We start from the raw sequence: 14,728 nt of genomic DNA, 5'->3' as shown, positions 1-14,728 counted from the left end.
TGTAATAAAACATACTCATTTTGTGAAAAACCAAGAATCAGACTTGGTTGATTAGAAAAGCAGAGCTACCAGTGCTGAGCCCAGTTGAGAGAATTTACATTACTGCCGATTGATATTCTCGAATGAATTATCTTTCATTCTAATAAGGCAGGACGCGAGTTGGAAGTTACTGGAAATCTTAGTAACGTAAACAACTCAGTGGTTTCAATAGTAGATAATAAAGTAGGAACTTGTATTACCCTAATGGATGTTATTGTTTCTCATTCTTCTTCTCCATGTCTTCTCTCCGTCACTAATTGTCTCCCAATCTCTATAAACTCGACGTGTTCGAAAGCATTGTAGATGGTTTAATCTGGTTAAAGAATCCCACAGGACTCCAACAAATGTTTATATCCTTTCTTCGCTTCATTATGAAATACTATTTAATGTTATGCCTATTTAACTTCGAAACCTGACATGGTTACCGGGTTGTGATCATGGAACAAGATAATTTACTTTGTTGTGTTCCAGTTTGTAAATGAAAGCGTCATAGGGAAGTGAAATGTGTTTGAAATGGCAGTTCCTGCTGTATGAACATTAGGTGGATGGTAAAGGTCCGTTACCCAAGGGGCCGCGGTGGTCGAGTGGTCAAGGTGTCCCGACACTTTAACACTAGCCCTCCACCTCTGGGCCGCGGTGGCCGAGTGGTTAAGGTGTCCCGACACTTTAACACTAGCCCTCCACCTCTGGGCCGCGGTGGCCGAGTGGTTAAGGTGTCCCGACACTTTAACACTAGCCCTCCACCTCTGGGCCGCGGTGGCCGAGTGGTTAAGGTGTCCCGACACTTTAACACTAGCCCTCCACCTCTGGGCCGCGGTGGCCGAGTGGTTAAGGTGTCCCGACACTTTAACACTAGCCCTCCACCTCTGGGCCGCGGTGGTCGAGTGGTTAAGGTGTCCCGACACTTTAACACTAGCCCTCCACCTCTGGGCCGCGGTGGTCGAGTGGTTAAGGTGTCCCGACACTTTAACACTAGCCCTCCACCTCTGGGCCGCGGTGGTCGAGTGGTCAAGGTGTCCCGACACTTTATCACTAGCCCTCCACCTCTGGGCCGCGATGGTCGAGTGGTTAAGGTTTTCCGACACTTTATCACTAGCCCTCCACCTCTGGGTTGCGAGTTCGAAACCTACGTGGGACAGTTGCCAGGTACTGACCGTAGGCCGGTGGTTTTTCCCCGGGTACTCCGGCTTTCCTCCACCTCCAAAACCTGGCACGTCCTTAAATGACCCTGGCTGTTAATAGGACGTTAAACAAAAACAAACCGTTGCCCAAGAACGATGATTTGTGAACCGCTTTGAGACGACTACAGTGTATATGATAAAGCGGTACAACCTTTCAAATTAATTATACTTGTATCTTACGGTTGGAATTAATTGGTATTAATATTTGATAATTTGAAAGATTTTCATTTGAAATACATTATCAAATAGTAAGGATGAAAAAAATCCATAAAAACCTGACCGATCTAAAATAATAAAAAGGTCTAGTTCTGATGAAAATAGCCACTCTACACAAAATATAATGGCTCCCTAACCGAATCACCACCAACTGCCTAGTCCATTTAATTTAACTTCATTTTAAACTGTACATTATTGTTCAATTAAGGAATAGTTCGAGTGCTCTCAACCAACGCCGCCCATCGTGCGTCATCCTTAAAACTCACATGCAGTCACGCGCGTCATCCTTAAACTTCACGTGAAGTCAACTTTTTTTTTGATAATTCAATGAAGATAACATACACGGGCACTTTGTGCTGTGAGTATAATCTCAACAGCTCGTCATCAGTGAATACAAACCAGGTCTTATCTGAGCACAGATTCCAAGCATATGTGGTGCTAAAATGGGAGATATCACTGCCGCTAGAATTTTGTTAAAACAGCTTCGTGATAAAAACAGCTGTTGACGTTAGGCTTAAAATTATAACGGACATTCTATGTTTAACCTGTTGGTAAAGGATGTGTTCGATTGACATTCCTAGTCAGTAACACATACAATAATGTACAGCTACAATCAAAATATCACAACAATGGGAGTTAATAGAGGTCCTATCCTTAATGTATCCTATACTTTACATTATTCAAATTGGATATCTGAGTATTTACCGATGTGGTACTCCGATTTAACACCTGGATATCTGAGTACTTACCGCTGTGGTACTCCGATTTAACACTTAGATATCTGAGAACTTACCGCTGTGGTACTCCGATTTAACACTTGCAGATCTGAGTACTTACCGATGTGGTACTCCGATTTAACACTTAGATATCTGAGTACTTACCGCCGTGGTACTCCGATTTAACACCTGGATATCTGAGTACTTACCGCTGTGGTACTCCGATTTAACACTTAGATATCTAAATACTTACCGATGTGGTCCTCTGATTAAACACTTGAATATCTGAATACGTACCGCTGTGGTACTCCGATTTAACACCTGGATATCTGAGTACTTTCCGCTGTGGTACTCCGATTTAACACTTAGATATCTGAGTACTTACCGATGTGGTACTCCGATTTAACACCTGGATATCTGAGTACTTAACGCTGTGGTACTCCGATTTAACACCTGGATATCTGAGTACTTACCGCTGTGGTTCTTCGATTTAACACCTGCAGATCTGAGTACTTACCGCTGTGGTACTCCGATTTAACACCTGGATATCTGAGTACTTACCGATGTGGTACTCCGATTTAACACTTGCAGATCTGAGTACTTACCGATGTGGTTCTCCGATTTAACACCTGGATAACTGAGTACTTACCGATGTGGTACTCCGATTTAACACCTGGATATCTGAGTACTTACCGCTGTGGTACTCCGATTTAACACCTGGATATCTGAGTACTTACCGCTGTGGTACTCCGATTTAACACTTAGATATCTGAGTACTTACCGCTGTGGTTCTTCGATTTAACACTTGCAGATCTGAGTACTTACCGCTGTGGTACTCCGATTTAACACCTGGATATCTGAGTACTTACCGCTGTGGTACTCCGATTTAACACCTGGATATCTGAGTACTTACCGCTGTGGTACTCCGATTTAACACTTAGATATCTGAGTACTTACCGATGTGGTACTCCGATTTAACACTTAGATATCTGAGTACTTACCGCTGTGGTACTCCGATTTAACACTTGGATATCTGAGTACTTACCGATGTGGTACTCCGATTTAACACCTGGATATCTGAGTACTTACCGCTGTGGTTCTCCGATTTAACACTTAGATATCTGAGTACTTACCGCTGTGGTTCTCCGATTTAACACCTGCATAACTGAGTAATTACCGATGTGGTACTCCGATTTAACACTCGGATATCTGAGTACTTACCGCTGTGGTACTCCGATTTAACACTTAAATATCTAATTACTTACCGATGTGGTCCTCTGATTAAACACTTGGATATCTGAGTATGTACCGCTGAGGTACTCCGATTTAACACTCGGATATCTGAGTACTTTCCGCTGTGGTACTCCGATTTAACACTTAAATATCTAAATACTTACCGATGTGGTCCTCTGATTAAACACTTGAATATCTGAATACGTACCGCTGTGGTACTCCGATTTAACACCTGGATATCTGAGTACTTTCCGCTGTGGTACTCCGATTTAACACTTAGATATCTGAGTACTTACCGATGTGGTACTCCGATTTAACACCTGGATATCTGAGTACTTACCGCTGTGGTACTCCGATTTAACACCTAGATATCTGAGTACTTACCGCTGTGGTCCTCTGATTAAACACTTGAATATCTGAATACGTACCGCTGTGGTACTCCGATTTAACACCTGGATATCTGAGTACTAACCGCTGTGGTACTCCGATTTAACACCTGGATATCTGAGTACTTACCGCTGTGGTTCTTCGATTTAACACCTGCAGATCTGAGTACTTACCGCTGTGGTACTCCGATTTAACACCTGGATATCTGAGTACTTACCGATGTGGTACTCCGATTTAACACTTGCAGATCTGAGTACTTACCGATGTGGTTCTCCGATTTAACACCTGGATAACTGAGTACTTACCGATGTGGTACTCCGATTTAACACCTGGATATCTGAGTACTTACCGCTGTGGTACTCCGATTTAACACCTGGATATCTGAGTACTTACCGCTGTGGTACTCCGATTTAACACTTAGATATCTGAGTACTTACCGATGTGGTACTCCGATTTAACACTTAGATATCTGAGTACTTACCGCTATGGTACTCCGATTTAACACTTGGATATCTGAGTACTTACCGATGTGGTACTCCGATTTAACACCTGGATATCTGAGTACTTACCGCTGTGGTTCTCCGATTTAACACTTATATATCTGAGTACTTACCGCTGTGGTTCTTCGATTTAACACTTGCAGATCTGAGTACTTACCGCTGTGGTACTCCGATTTAACACCTGGATATCTGAGTACTTACCGCTGTGGTACTCCGATTTAACACCTGGATATCTGAGTACTTACCGCTGTGGTACTCCGATTTAACACTTGGATATCTGAGTACTTACCGCTGTGGTACTCCGATTTAACACTTAGATATCTGAGTACTTACCGATGTGGTACTCCGATTTAACACTTAGATATCTGAGTACTTACCGCTGTGGTACTCCGATTTAACACTTGGATATCTGAGTACTTACCGATGTGGTACTCCGATTTAACACCTGGATATCTGAGTACTTACCGCTGTGGTTCTCCGATTTAACACTTAGATATCTGAGTACTTACCGCTGTGGTACTCCGATTTAACACCTGCATAACTGAGTAATTACCGATGTGGTACTCCGATTTAACACTCGGATATCTGAGTACTTACCGCTGTGGTACTCCGATTTAACACTTAAATATCTAATTACTTACCGATGTGGTCATCTGATTAAACACTTGGATATCTGAGTATGTACCGCTGAGGTACTCCGATTTAACACTCGGATATCTGAGTACTTTCCGCTGTGGTACTCCGATTTAACACTTAAATATCTAATTACTTACCGATGTGGTCCTCTGATTAAACACTTGGATATCTGAGTAATTACCGATGTGGTACTCCGATTTAACACCTGGGTATATGAGTACTTTCCGCTGTGGTATTCCGATTGAACACCTGGATATCTGAGTACTTACCGCTGTGGAACTCCGTTTTAAGACTTAGATATCTGAGTACTTACCGATGTGGTACTCCAAACACGATACACCAAACACAACACACTAAACACAATACACCCATCACAATACACCAAACACCAAACACAATACACCAAACACAATACACCAAACACAAACACAATACACCAAACACCAAACACAACGAACCAACCCAAACACAAGAACCAACAACACAGAACTCAAACACAAGACACCAAACACCAAAAGACACCGCAACCCAAACACAAGAACCAAACACAAAGTCACACAATACACCAAACACCAAACACAAACACAATACACCAAACACAAAACACCAAACACCAAACACAACACACAAACACCAAACCAAACACCAAACACAATACCAAACACCAAACACCAAACACAAACACCAAACACAGTACACCAAACACAGTGCACCAACAACCAAACACCAAACACAACACTGCAAACACCAAACACCAAACACCAAACAAAACACACCAAACACCAAACACAATACACCAAACACAATATACCACACACAAACACGAAACAAAATACACAAAACACAAACACCAAACACAATACACCAAACACCAAACACCAAACACCAAACACGATACACCAAACACCAAACACAAACACAATACACCAAACACAAACACCAAACACAAACACCAAACACCAAACACGATACACCAAACACCAAACACAATACACCAAACACAAAGACACAACAAACACAAGCACAACAACACACAAATACCAAAAACACAAGAAACACAAACACCAAAACCAAAACACAGGAACACCAAACAACAAAACACCAAACACAATACACCAAACACACAAACACCAAACACAATACACCAAAAACAATATACCAAACACCAACCACAATACACCAAATACCAAACACAATACACCAAACACCAAACACAATACACCAAACACCAAACACAATACACCAAACACAATACACCAAACACATAACACCAAACACAATACACCAAACACATAAAACACAATACACCAAACACAACACATAAAACACAAACACCAAACACAATACACCAAACACAACACATAAAACACAAACACCAAACACAAAACACCAAACACAACACATAAAACACAAAACACAAAACACACAAGACACCAAACACAACACAGGAAAAACACCAAGACACCAAACACAAGACACCAAACACAAGACACCAGAACCACAACACCAGAAAACACAAGACACCAAACACAAAAGACACCAAACACAAAGAGACCAAACACAAGACACCAAACACCAAACACCAACCCAAACAAACACCAAACACAAGAACCAAAACAACAAGACACAAGACAAACCAAACACCAACCACAAGACACCAAACACAAGACACCAAACAACAAAACAAGACACCAACAACACAAACACCAAAGTACATACACACAAACACAATACACCAAACACCAAACACAAAACACCAAACACAAACACCAAACAACCAAACACAAACAAAACAAAACACAATACACCAAACACAATACACCAAACACAATACACCAAACACAATACACCAAACACAATACACCAAACACCAACACAATACACCAAACACAATACACCAAACACCATACACCAAACACAATACACCAAACACCAAACACAATACACCAAACACAATACACCAAACACCAAACACCAACCACAATACACCAAACACAATACACCAAACACAATACACCAAACACAGTACACTAGTAATCAGTATTATGATCAGAATCAATCGATGTGCTGTACTTTTTATTTGCATATATATGTGTTATAGGTCTTTTGTTAAATTGACAATAGACGCAGCACTGACTTGTTAGCTTTTAAAACCTTCATATATTATACCCTAATCGTACAGTAGGTACAGTTATGAATCCTTAACATATAATCATGAAATTCGATCATGACATGGAATCAGTTAAGGATGACAAGATGAATTTTTATATTGAACACGGCAGATGTTTGCGAAGCAGGGAGGGCTTTGCAAATCTGTCGTTTGCTACGCTACATATACAGTTGTGACCAACCTAGAGAATACTTCCTTCTCGAACAGATATATACCTCTGCCTGCATACTATTTTAGCTGTTTGAGAACATTATACATCAGATCTGTCTCACAACTCGCAATCCACTGTCGACATAATAGACAACAGTTTGTGAATAAATAACAAGAAATATCAGCTAAATATAATGGAATGTTAAAAACGTAGGACAATCTAAATAAAGTAACACAACCCAAGCTAAAAACGCTAGAACACAAACAACCTTAGATCCCACGTGATAAAAAAAAATCGCTCAGAAATTTCTTTGTAAAATAATGATGTATGGGACAATTTTGTTTGATGTGTGTCATATATAGATCGATTCTGTCTCGGCTGGAATTTAAATAGTGAATGTATGTCATTCGAATTAACATCTAAGCTATAATTTTTCCCGCCAGAAATTACCATTTTGTGCTCGTTATGACAAAAAAGGAGATATTACCTGCATGTATATGGACCCGTATGTTATACATCTATAAGTGTGAAGTACGATTGGTATGGAGAATACCAACAACTCAAGGTTTAGTTTTGGGGTTAGAGCAGGTCTGTATCTCTCGTAAACATTTTGATAGTTTTCCCCGTCAGTAGTCGAATACGCCCTGATCCTGTGTATCAATACTTTGGTTCATCATTTACACTAGTTAGGACCAAACAGCTGCATGACGCAGTATAATCTATTTTTGGCTATGCTATATTGTTGATATATTTTGTTGTGTCGTATAAAACTTTATTCTCATCTTTGTTTTCATGTTTCAGAAAATTTTCTGCGAATTGGATACCGACAAAAACAACAAGATATCAAAGAATGAGTTTTCGAAAGCGATGTCACGTGTTCCAAGAGTCGACTTCAAGTAAGAGTTTGTGATCTTCCGACTTTCTGTCCGGACATACAATACGCACACATGGAATTATAGTCTGTGTTCTTACTAATTCATGAAATTATTTAACTTGTAATACATCTAGTACATGGAAAATGAAGTTTCCGTGCTGATCTAGGGGAGGTAACTTTTATATCCTCGACCTGAACGTCAGAGTTGTACAGTTGTGTAACCTACATTTGTATGTGACTCGCTACAATTCAGGTAATGTTGTACCTAATTTGGATCCACCTACACGATGTCTTAAAAAACAATAATAATCACGATAATACGATATAGTGTAAACATGGTTAAGAATAAAACAACGGTAATACCAGTTAACACTAGTATTGATAAAATACCAGCGTACTGACTAATCTACAAATCCATCACTACAATAAATATAGATAAAGTAGGATAACTCAGTAATACCAGTTAACACTAGTATTGATAAATACCATCGTACTGACTCCTCTACAAATCCATCACTACAATAAATATACCGGGTAGATAATTATATATATATATAATGTAGTATACAACAGTAATACCAGTTAACACTAGTATTGATACAATACCACCGTACTTACTAATCTACAAATCCATCACTACAATAAATATAGATAATTATATATATATATATAATGTAGTATACAACAGTAATACCAGTTAACACTAGTATTGATAAAATACCACCGTACTGACTAATCTACAAATCCATCACTACAATAAATATAGATAATTATATATATATATATAATGTAGTATACAACAGTAATACCAGTTAACACTAGTATTGATAAAATACCATCGTACTTACTAATCTACAAATGCATCACTACAATAAATATAGATAATTATATATATATATATAATGTAGTATACAACAGTAATACCAGTTAACACTAGTATTGATAAAATACCATCGTACTGACTAATCTACAAATCCATCACTACAAAAAATATAGATAAAGTAGGATAACTCAGTAATACCAGTTAACACTAGTATTGATAAAATACCACCGTACTGACTAATCTACAAATCCATCACTACAAAAAATATAGATAAAGTAGGATAACTCAGTAATACCAGTTAACACTAGTATTGATAAAATACCATCGTACTTACTAATCTACAAATCCATCACTACAATAAATATAGATAAAGTAGGATAACTCAGTAATACCAGTTAACACTAGTATTGATAAAATACCATCGTACTTACTAATCTACAAATCCATCACTACAATAAATATAGATAAAGTAGGATAACTCAGTAATACCAGTTAACACTAGTATTGATAAAATACCATCGTACTTACTAATCTACAAATCCATCACTACAATAAATATAGATAAAGTAGGATAACTCAGTAATACCAGTTAACACTAGTATTGATAAAATACCATCGTACTTACTAATCTACAAATCCATCACTACAATAAATATAGATAAAGTAGGATAACTCAGTAATACCAGTTAACACTAGTATTGATAAAATACCATCGTACTTACTAATCTACAAATCCATCACTACAATAAATATAGATAAAGTAGGATAACTCAGTAATACCAGTTAACACTAGTATTGATAAAATACCATCGTACTTACTAATCTACAAATCATCACTACAATAAATATAGATAAAGTAGGATAACTCAGTAATACCAGTTAACACTAGTATTGATAAAATACCATCGTACTTACTAATCTACAAATCCATCACTACAATAAATATAGATAAAGTAGGATAACTCAGTAATACCAGTTAACACTAGTATTGATACAATACCACCGTACTTACTAATCTACAAATACATCACTACAATAAATATAGATAAAGTAGGATAACTCAGTAATACCAGTTAACACTAGTATTGATAAAATACCATCGTACTTACTAATCTACAAATCCATCACTACAATAAATATAGATAAAGTAGGATAACTCAGTAATACCATCGTACTGACTAATCTACAAATACGTCACTACAATAAATATAGATAAAGTAGGATAACTCAGTAATACCAGTTAACACTAGTATTGATAAAATACCATCGTACTTACTAATCTACAAATCCATCACTACAATAAATATAGATAAAGTAGGATAACGCAGTAATACCATCGTACTGACTAATCTACAAATACGTCACTACAATAAATATAGATAAAGTAGGATAACTCAGTAATACCATCGTACTGACTAATCTACAAATCCATCACTACAATAAATATAGATAAAGTAGGATAACTCAGTAATACCATCGTACTGACTAATCTACAAATACGTCACTACAATAAATATAGATAAAGTAGGATAACTCAGTAATACCATCGTACTGACTAATCTACAAATACGTCACTACAATAAATATAGATAAAGTAGGATAACTCAGTAATACCATCGTACTGACTAATCTACAAATACGTCACTACAATAAATATAGATAAAGTAGGATAACTCAGTAATACCAGTTAACATTGATGACATATTAATCATTGGACCAACAAATACAAGATTAAACTATAAAGTAAACTGAAAAACAAAAGTAAATTAACGAAATGGCACACCTTGAGTTGTCGACGGCCATTTTACTCTATAGTCAGATGTCTAATACAGGGACGAAGTGTTTTAATCAACTTGATACGTACACCGAAGGCATGTTATAGCATATTTATTAATTTTCTTTTCATTTATTCCTTTCTATCTTATTGGTTTGGAGGTTATCGATCGTGTGTTTAGGAAATCAATCCTGCCTGAGCAATTTATTTAATAGCACCATTTTCGCAGCTTGTTAGAAATTTTGTAGGTTTGATGCGACGTGGAGTAGCTGACATTTAACATCAGCTTTGATGGCGACATGAAATCCCGGGAAATTACAATTGATTTTAATTTCGCCTTTCATCTAAAAACTAAAATCTGAAATATCCATCGATATGTCCAAGCTCGTTGTTTTATGATCCGTAATAAACCAAACGATAGATATAAAATATCAGTTGACTGACATAGAGGAATGGAGAGAAAAATGAAACATTGTATTGATAAGAAAATGATACAATGTGTTATTTAAAATGTCTTGATAGATTAAATACGAATTGGTAGAAGTACGCAATGATTCACCCCTAGAAATTCTGTAATGTCTCTAGACATGTCAGAATGGGGAGGGTGTATTGTCTCTAGACATGTCAGAATGGGGAGGACGTTATGTCTCTAGACATGTCAGAATGGGGAGGGTGTATTGTATCTAGACATGTCAAAATGGGGAGGGTGTATTGTCTCTAGACATGTCAGAACGGGGAGGGTGTATTGTCTCTAGACATGTCAGAACGGGGAGGGTGTATTGTATCTAGACATGTCAGAACGGGGAGGGTGTATTGTCTCTAGACATGTCAGAACTGGGAGTGTGTATTGTCTCTAGACATGTCAGAACGGGGAGGGTGTATTGTATCTAGACATGTCAGAACGGGGAGGGTGTATTGTCTCTAGACATGTCAGAACGGGGAGGGGTGTATTGTCTCTAGACATGTCAAAATGGGGAGGATGTATTGTCTCTAGACATGTCAGAACGGGGAGGACGTATTGCCTCTAGACATGTCAGAATGGGGAGGATGTATTGTCTCTAGACATGACAGAACGGGGAGGGTGTATTGTCTCAAGACATGTCAGAATGGGGAGGGTGTATTGTATCTAGACATGTCAAAATGGGGAGGGTGTATTGTCTCCAGGCATGTCAGAACCGGGAGGGTGTATTGTCTCAAGACATGTCAGAACTGGGAGTGTGTATTGTCTCTAGACATGTCAGAACGGGGAGGGTGTATTGTCTCTAGACATTTCAGAACGGGGAGGTGTATTGTCTCTAGACATGTCAGAACGGGGAGGGGTGTATTGTCTCTAGACATGTCAAAATGGGGAGGGTGTATTGTCTCTAGACATGTCAGAACGGGGAGGACGTATTGCCTCTAGACATGTCAGAATGGGGAGGGTGTATTGTCTCTAGACATGACAGAACGGGGAGGACGTAATGTCTCTAGACATGTCAGCATGGGGAGGGTGTATTGTCTCTAGACATGTCAAAATGGGGAGGGTGTATTGTATCTAGACATGTCAGAACGGGGAGGGGTGTATTGTATCTAGACATGTCAGAACGGGGAGGGTGTATTGTCTCTAGACATGTCAAAATGGGGAGGGTGTATTGTCTCTAGACATGTCAGAACGGGAGGGTGTATAGTCTCTAGACATGTCAGAACGGGGTGGACGTACTGTCTCTAGACATGTCAGAACGGGGAGGGTGTATTGTCTCTAGACATGTCAAAATGGGGAGGGTGTATTGTATCTAGACATGTCAGAACGGGGAGGGTGTATTGTCACTAGACATGTCAGAACGGGGAGGGTGTATTGTCTCTAGACATGTCAGAACGGGGAGGGTGTATTGTCTCTAGACATGTCAGAACGGGGAGGGGTGTATTGTCTCTAGACATGTCAGAATGGGGAGGGTGTATTGTCTATAGACATGTCAGAACGGGGAGGGTGTATTGTCTCTAGACATTTCAGAACGGGAGGACGTAATTCTAGGGGAGGGTGTATTGTATCTAGACATGTCAGAACGGGGAGGGTGTATTGTCTCTAGACATGTCAGAACGGGGAGGGTGTATTGTCTCTAGACATGTCAGAATGGGGAGGACGTAATGTCTCTAGACATGTCAGAACGGGGAGGACGTAATGTCTCTAGACATGTCAGAATGGGGAGGGTGTATTGTCTCTAGACATGTCAGAATGGGGAGGGTGTATTGTCTCTAGACATGTCAGAACGGGGAGGACGTAATGTCTCTAGACATGTCAGAACTGGGAGGACGTAATGTCTCTAGACATGTCAGAATGGGGAGGACGTAATGTCTCTAGACATGTCAGAACGGGGAGGGTGTATTGTATCTAGACATGTCAGAACGGGGAGGGTGTATTGTCTCTAGACATGTCAGAACGGGGAGGACGTACTGTCTCTAGACATGTCAGAACGGGGAGGGTGTATGTCTCTAGACATGTCAGAACGGGAGGGTGTATTGTCTCTAGACATGTCAGAATGGGGAGGACGTAATGTCTCTAGACATGTCAGAATGGGGAGGACGTATTGTCTCTAGACATGTCAGAACGGGGAGGGTGTATTGTCTCTAGACATGTCAGAACGGGGAGGGTGTATTGTATCTAGACATGTCAGAACGGGGAGGACGTAGTGTCTCTAGACATGTCAGAACGCGGAGGGTGTATTGTCTCTAGACATGTCAGAACGGGGAGGACGTAGTGTCTCTAGACATGTCAGAACGGGGAGGACGTAATGTCTCTAGACATGTCAGAATGGGGAGGGTGTATTGTATCTAGACATGTCAAAATGGGGAGGGTGTATTGTCTCTAGACATGTCAGAACGGGGAGGGTGTATTGTCTCTAGACATGACAGAACGGGGAGGACGTAATGTCTCTAGACATGTCAGCATGGGGAGGGTGTATTGTCTCTAGACATGTCAGCATGGGGAGGGTGTATTGTCTCTAGACATGTCAAAATGGGGAGGGTGTATTGTCTCTAGACATGTCAGAACGGGGTGGACGTAATGTCTCTAGACATGTCAGAACGGGGTGGACGTAATGTCTCTAGACACTAAACAACAGATCATCATCATCATCATCATCATCATCATCATCATCATCATCGTCATCATCATCGTCATCATCATCATCGCGTTACTAGAAATGTATATATCTTTATTCTTACTTTCACATGGAGAAAGTCAGTTGTCGAGTTTTTTTTTATTATTATATTCATATCTATATGTATATATTGTGTTTTTGTTCAGGATACTGGTTCTAAGGCGTGCATTTAAAAAAATTGACGCAGACGGCAGCGGGTTCCTCAACAGAGAAGAAATCTTGAAAGCAGCAAGCGAAGACGTGGGCTTAAATGTAACGGCAGAGAAAATATCAGAAATGCTGTTAGCAATCACCAACGATGCCGATAAAAAGGTTAAATAGTTTTTTTTTTTTTTTTTTTTTCAAACGCTGACTATTGTATAAATTGATAGGTGTAGTTTTGTGCCGAGTTTGTGACAACTTTATTATAGACTTTGCTGGTATTTGCCAACGATCCTATAGCAGATCGCTTTAAGTTCATTGTACATCTCATAAGATTTTTTGTTTTTGCTTTTTCACTTCAAGTCATTTTCTACAATGTGATGCAACTATTTTCTTAGTATATAGTATTTGGTAAATTATTGCTTGATGGGATAAGTAAGGTTGTGGAATACAAAGCAAGTATTTGTACTGTTTAGATAATGTTATCGAATAACGAATGGCATTTTATGATATAAAATATGTAATTCAATACAAAACTAACGTGTTGAATGTAACAGTTAACTCTAACTCTACCACCTACACACCTCTATGTACCTAACACATCCATATAGAGTACCACATGTTAGAACAGTTAACTCTACCACCTACACACCTCTATGTATCTAACACATCCATATAGAGTACCACATGTTAGAACAGTTAACTCTACCACCTACACACCTCTATGTACCTAACACATCCATATAGAGT

At 39.1% G+C, this 14,728-nt stretch overlaps 1 protein-coding gene across 1 annotated transcript in view; it reads left to right on the top strand.

The window, feature by feature from the left end:
- Positions 1-14,728, top strand: part of LOC117317757 (calmodulin-like) — a 38,581-nt gene that overhangs the window by 19,083 nt on the left and 4,770 nt on the right. The window contains exons 2-3 of the mRNA XM_033872671.1: positions 8,031-8,125; positions 13,984-14,149. Of these exons, the coding sequence (XP_033728562.1) occupies positions 8,031-8,125; positions 13,984-14,149 (261 nt within the window). The remainder of the gene's footprint in view (positions 1-8,030; positions 8,126-13,983; positions 14,150-14,728) is intronic.

The sequence above is a fragment of the Pecten maximus genome, chromosome 19 (genome assembly GCF_902652985.1).
Source record: "Pecten maximus chromosome 19, xPecMax1.1, whole genome shotgun sequence".
NCBI lineage: Eukaryota > Metazoa > Mollusca > Bivalvia > Pectinida > Pectinidae > Pecten > Pecten maximus.
The sequence above is the reverse complement of the archived record's forward strand: the minus strand, read 5'-3'. Positions and strand labels throughout refer to the sequence as shown.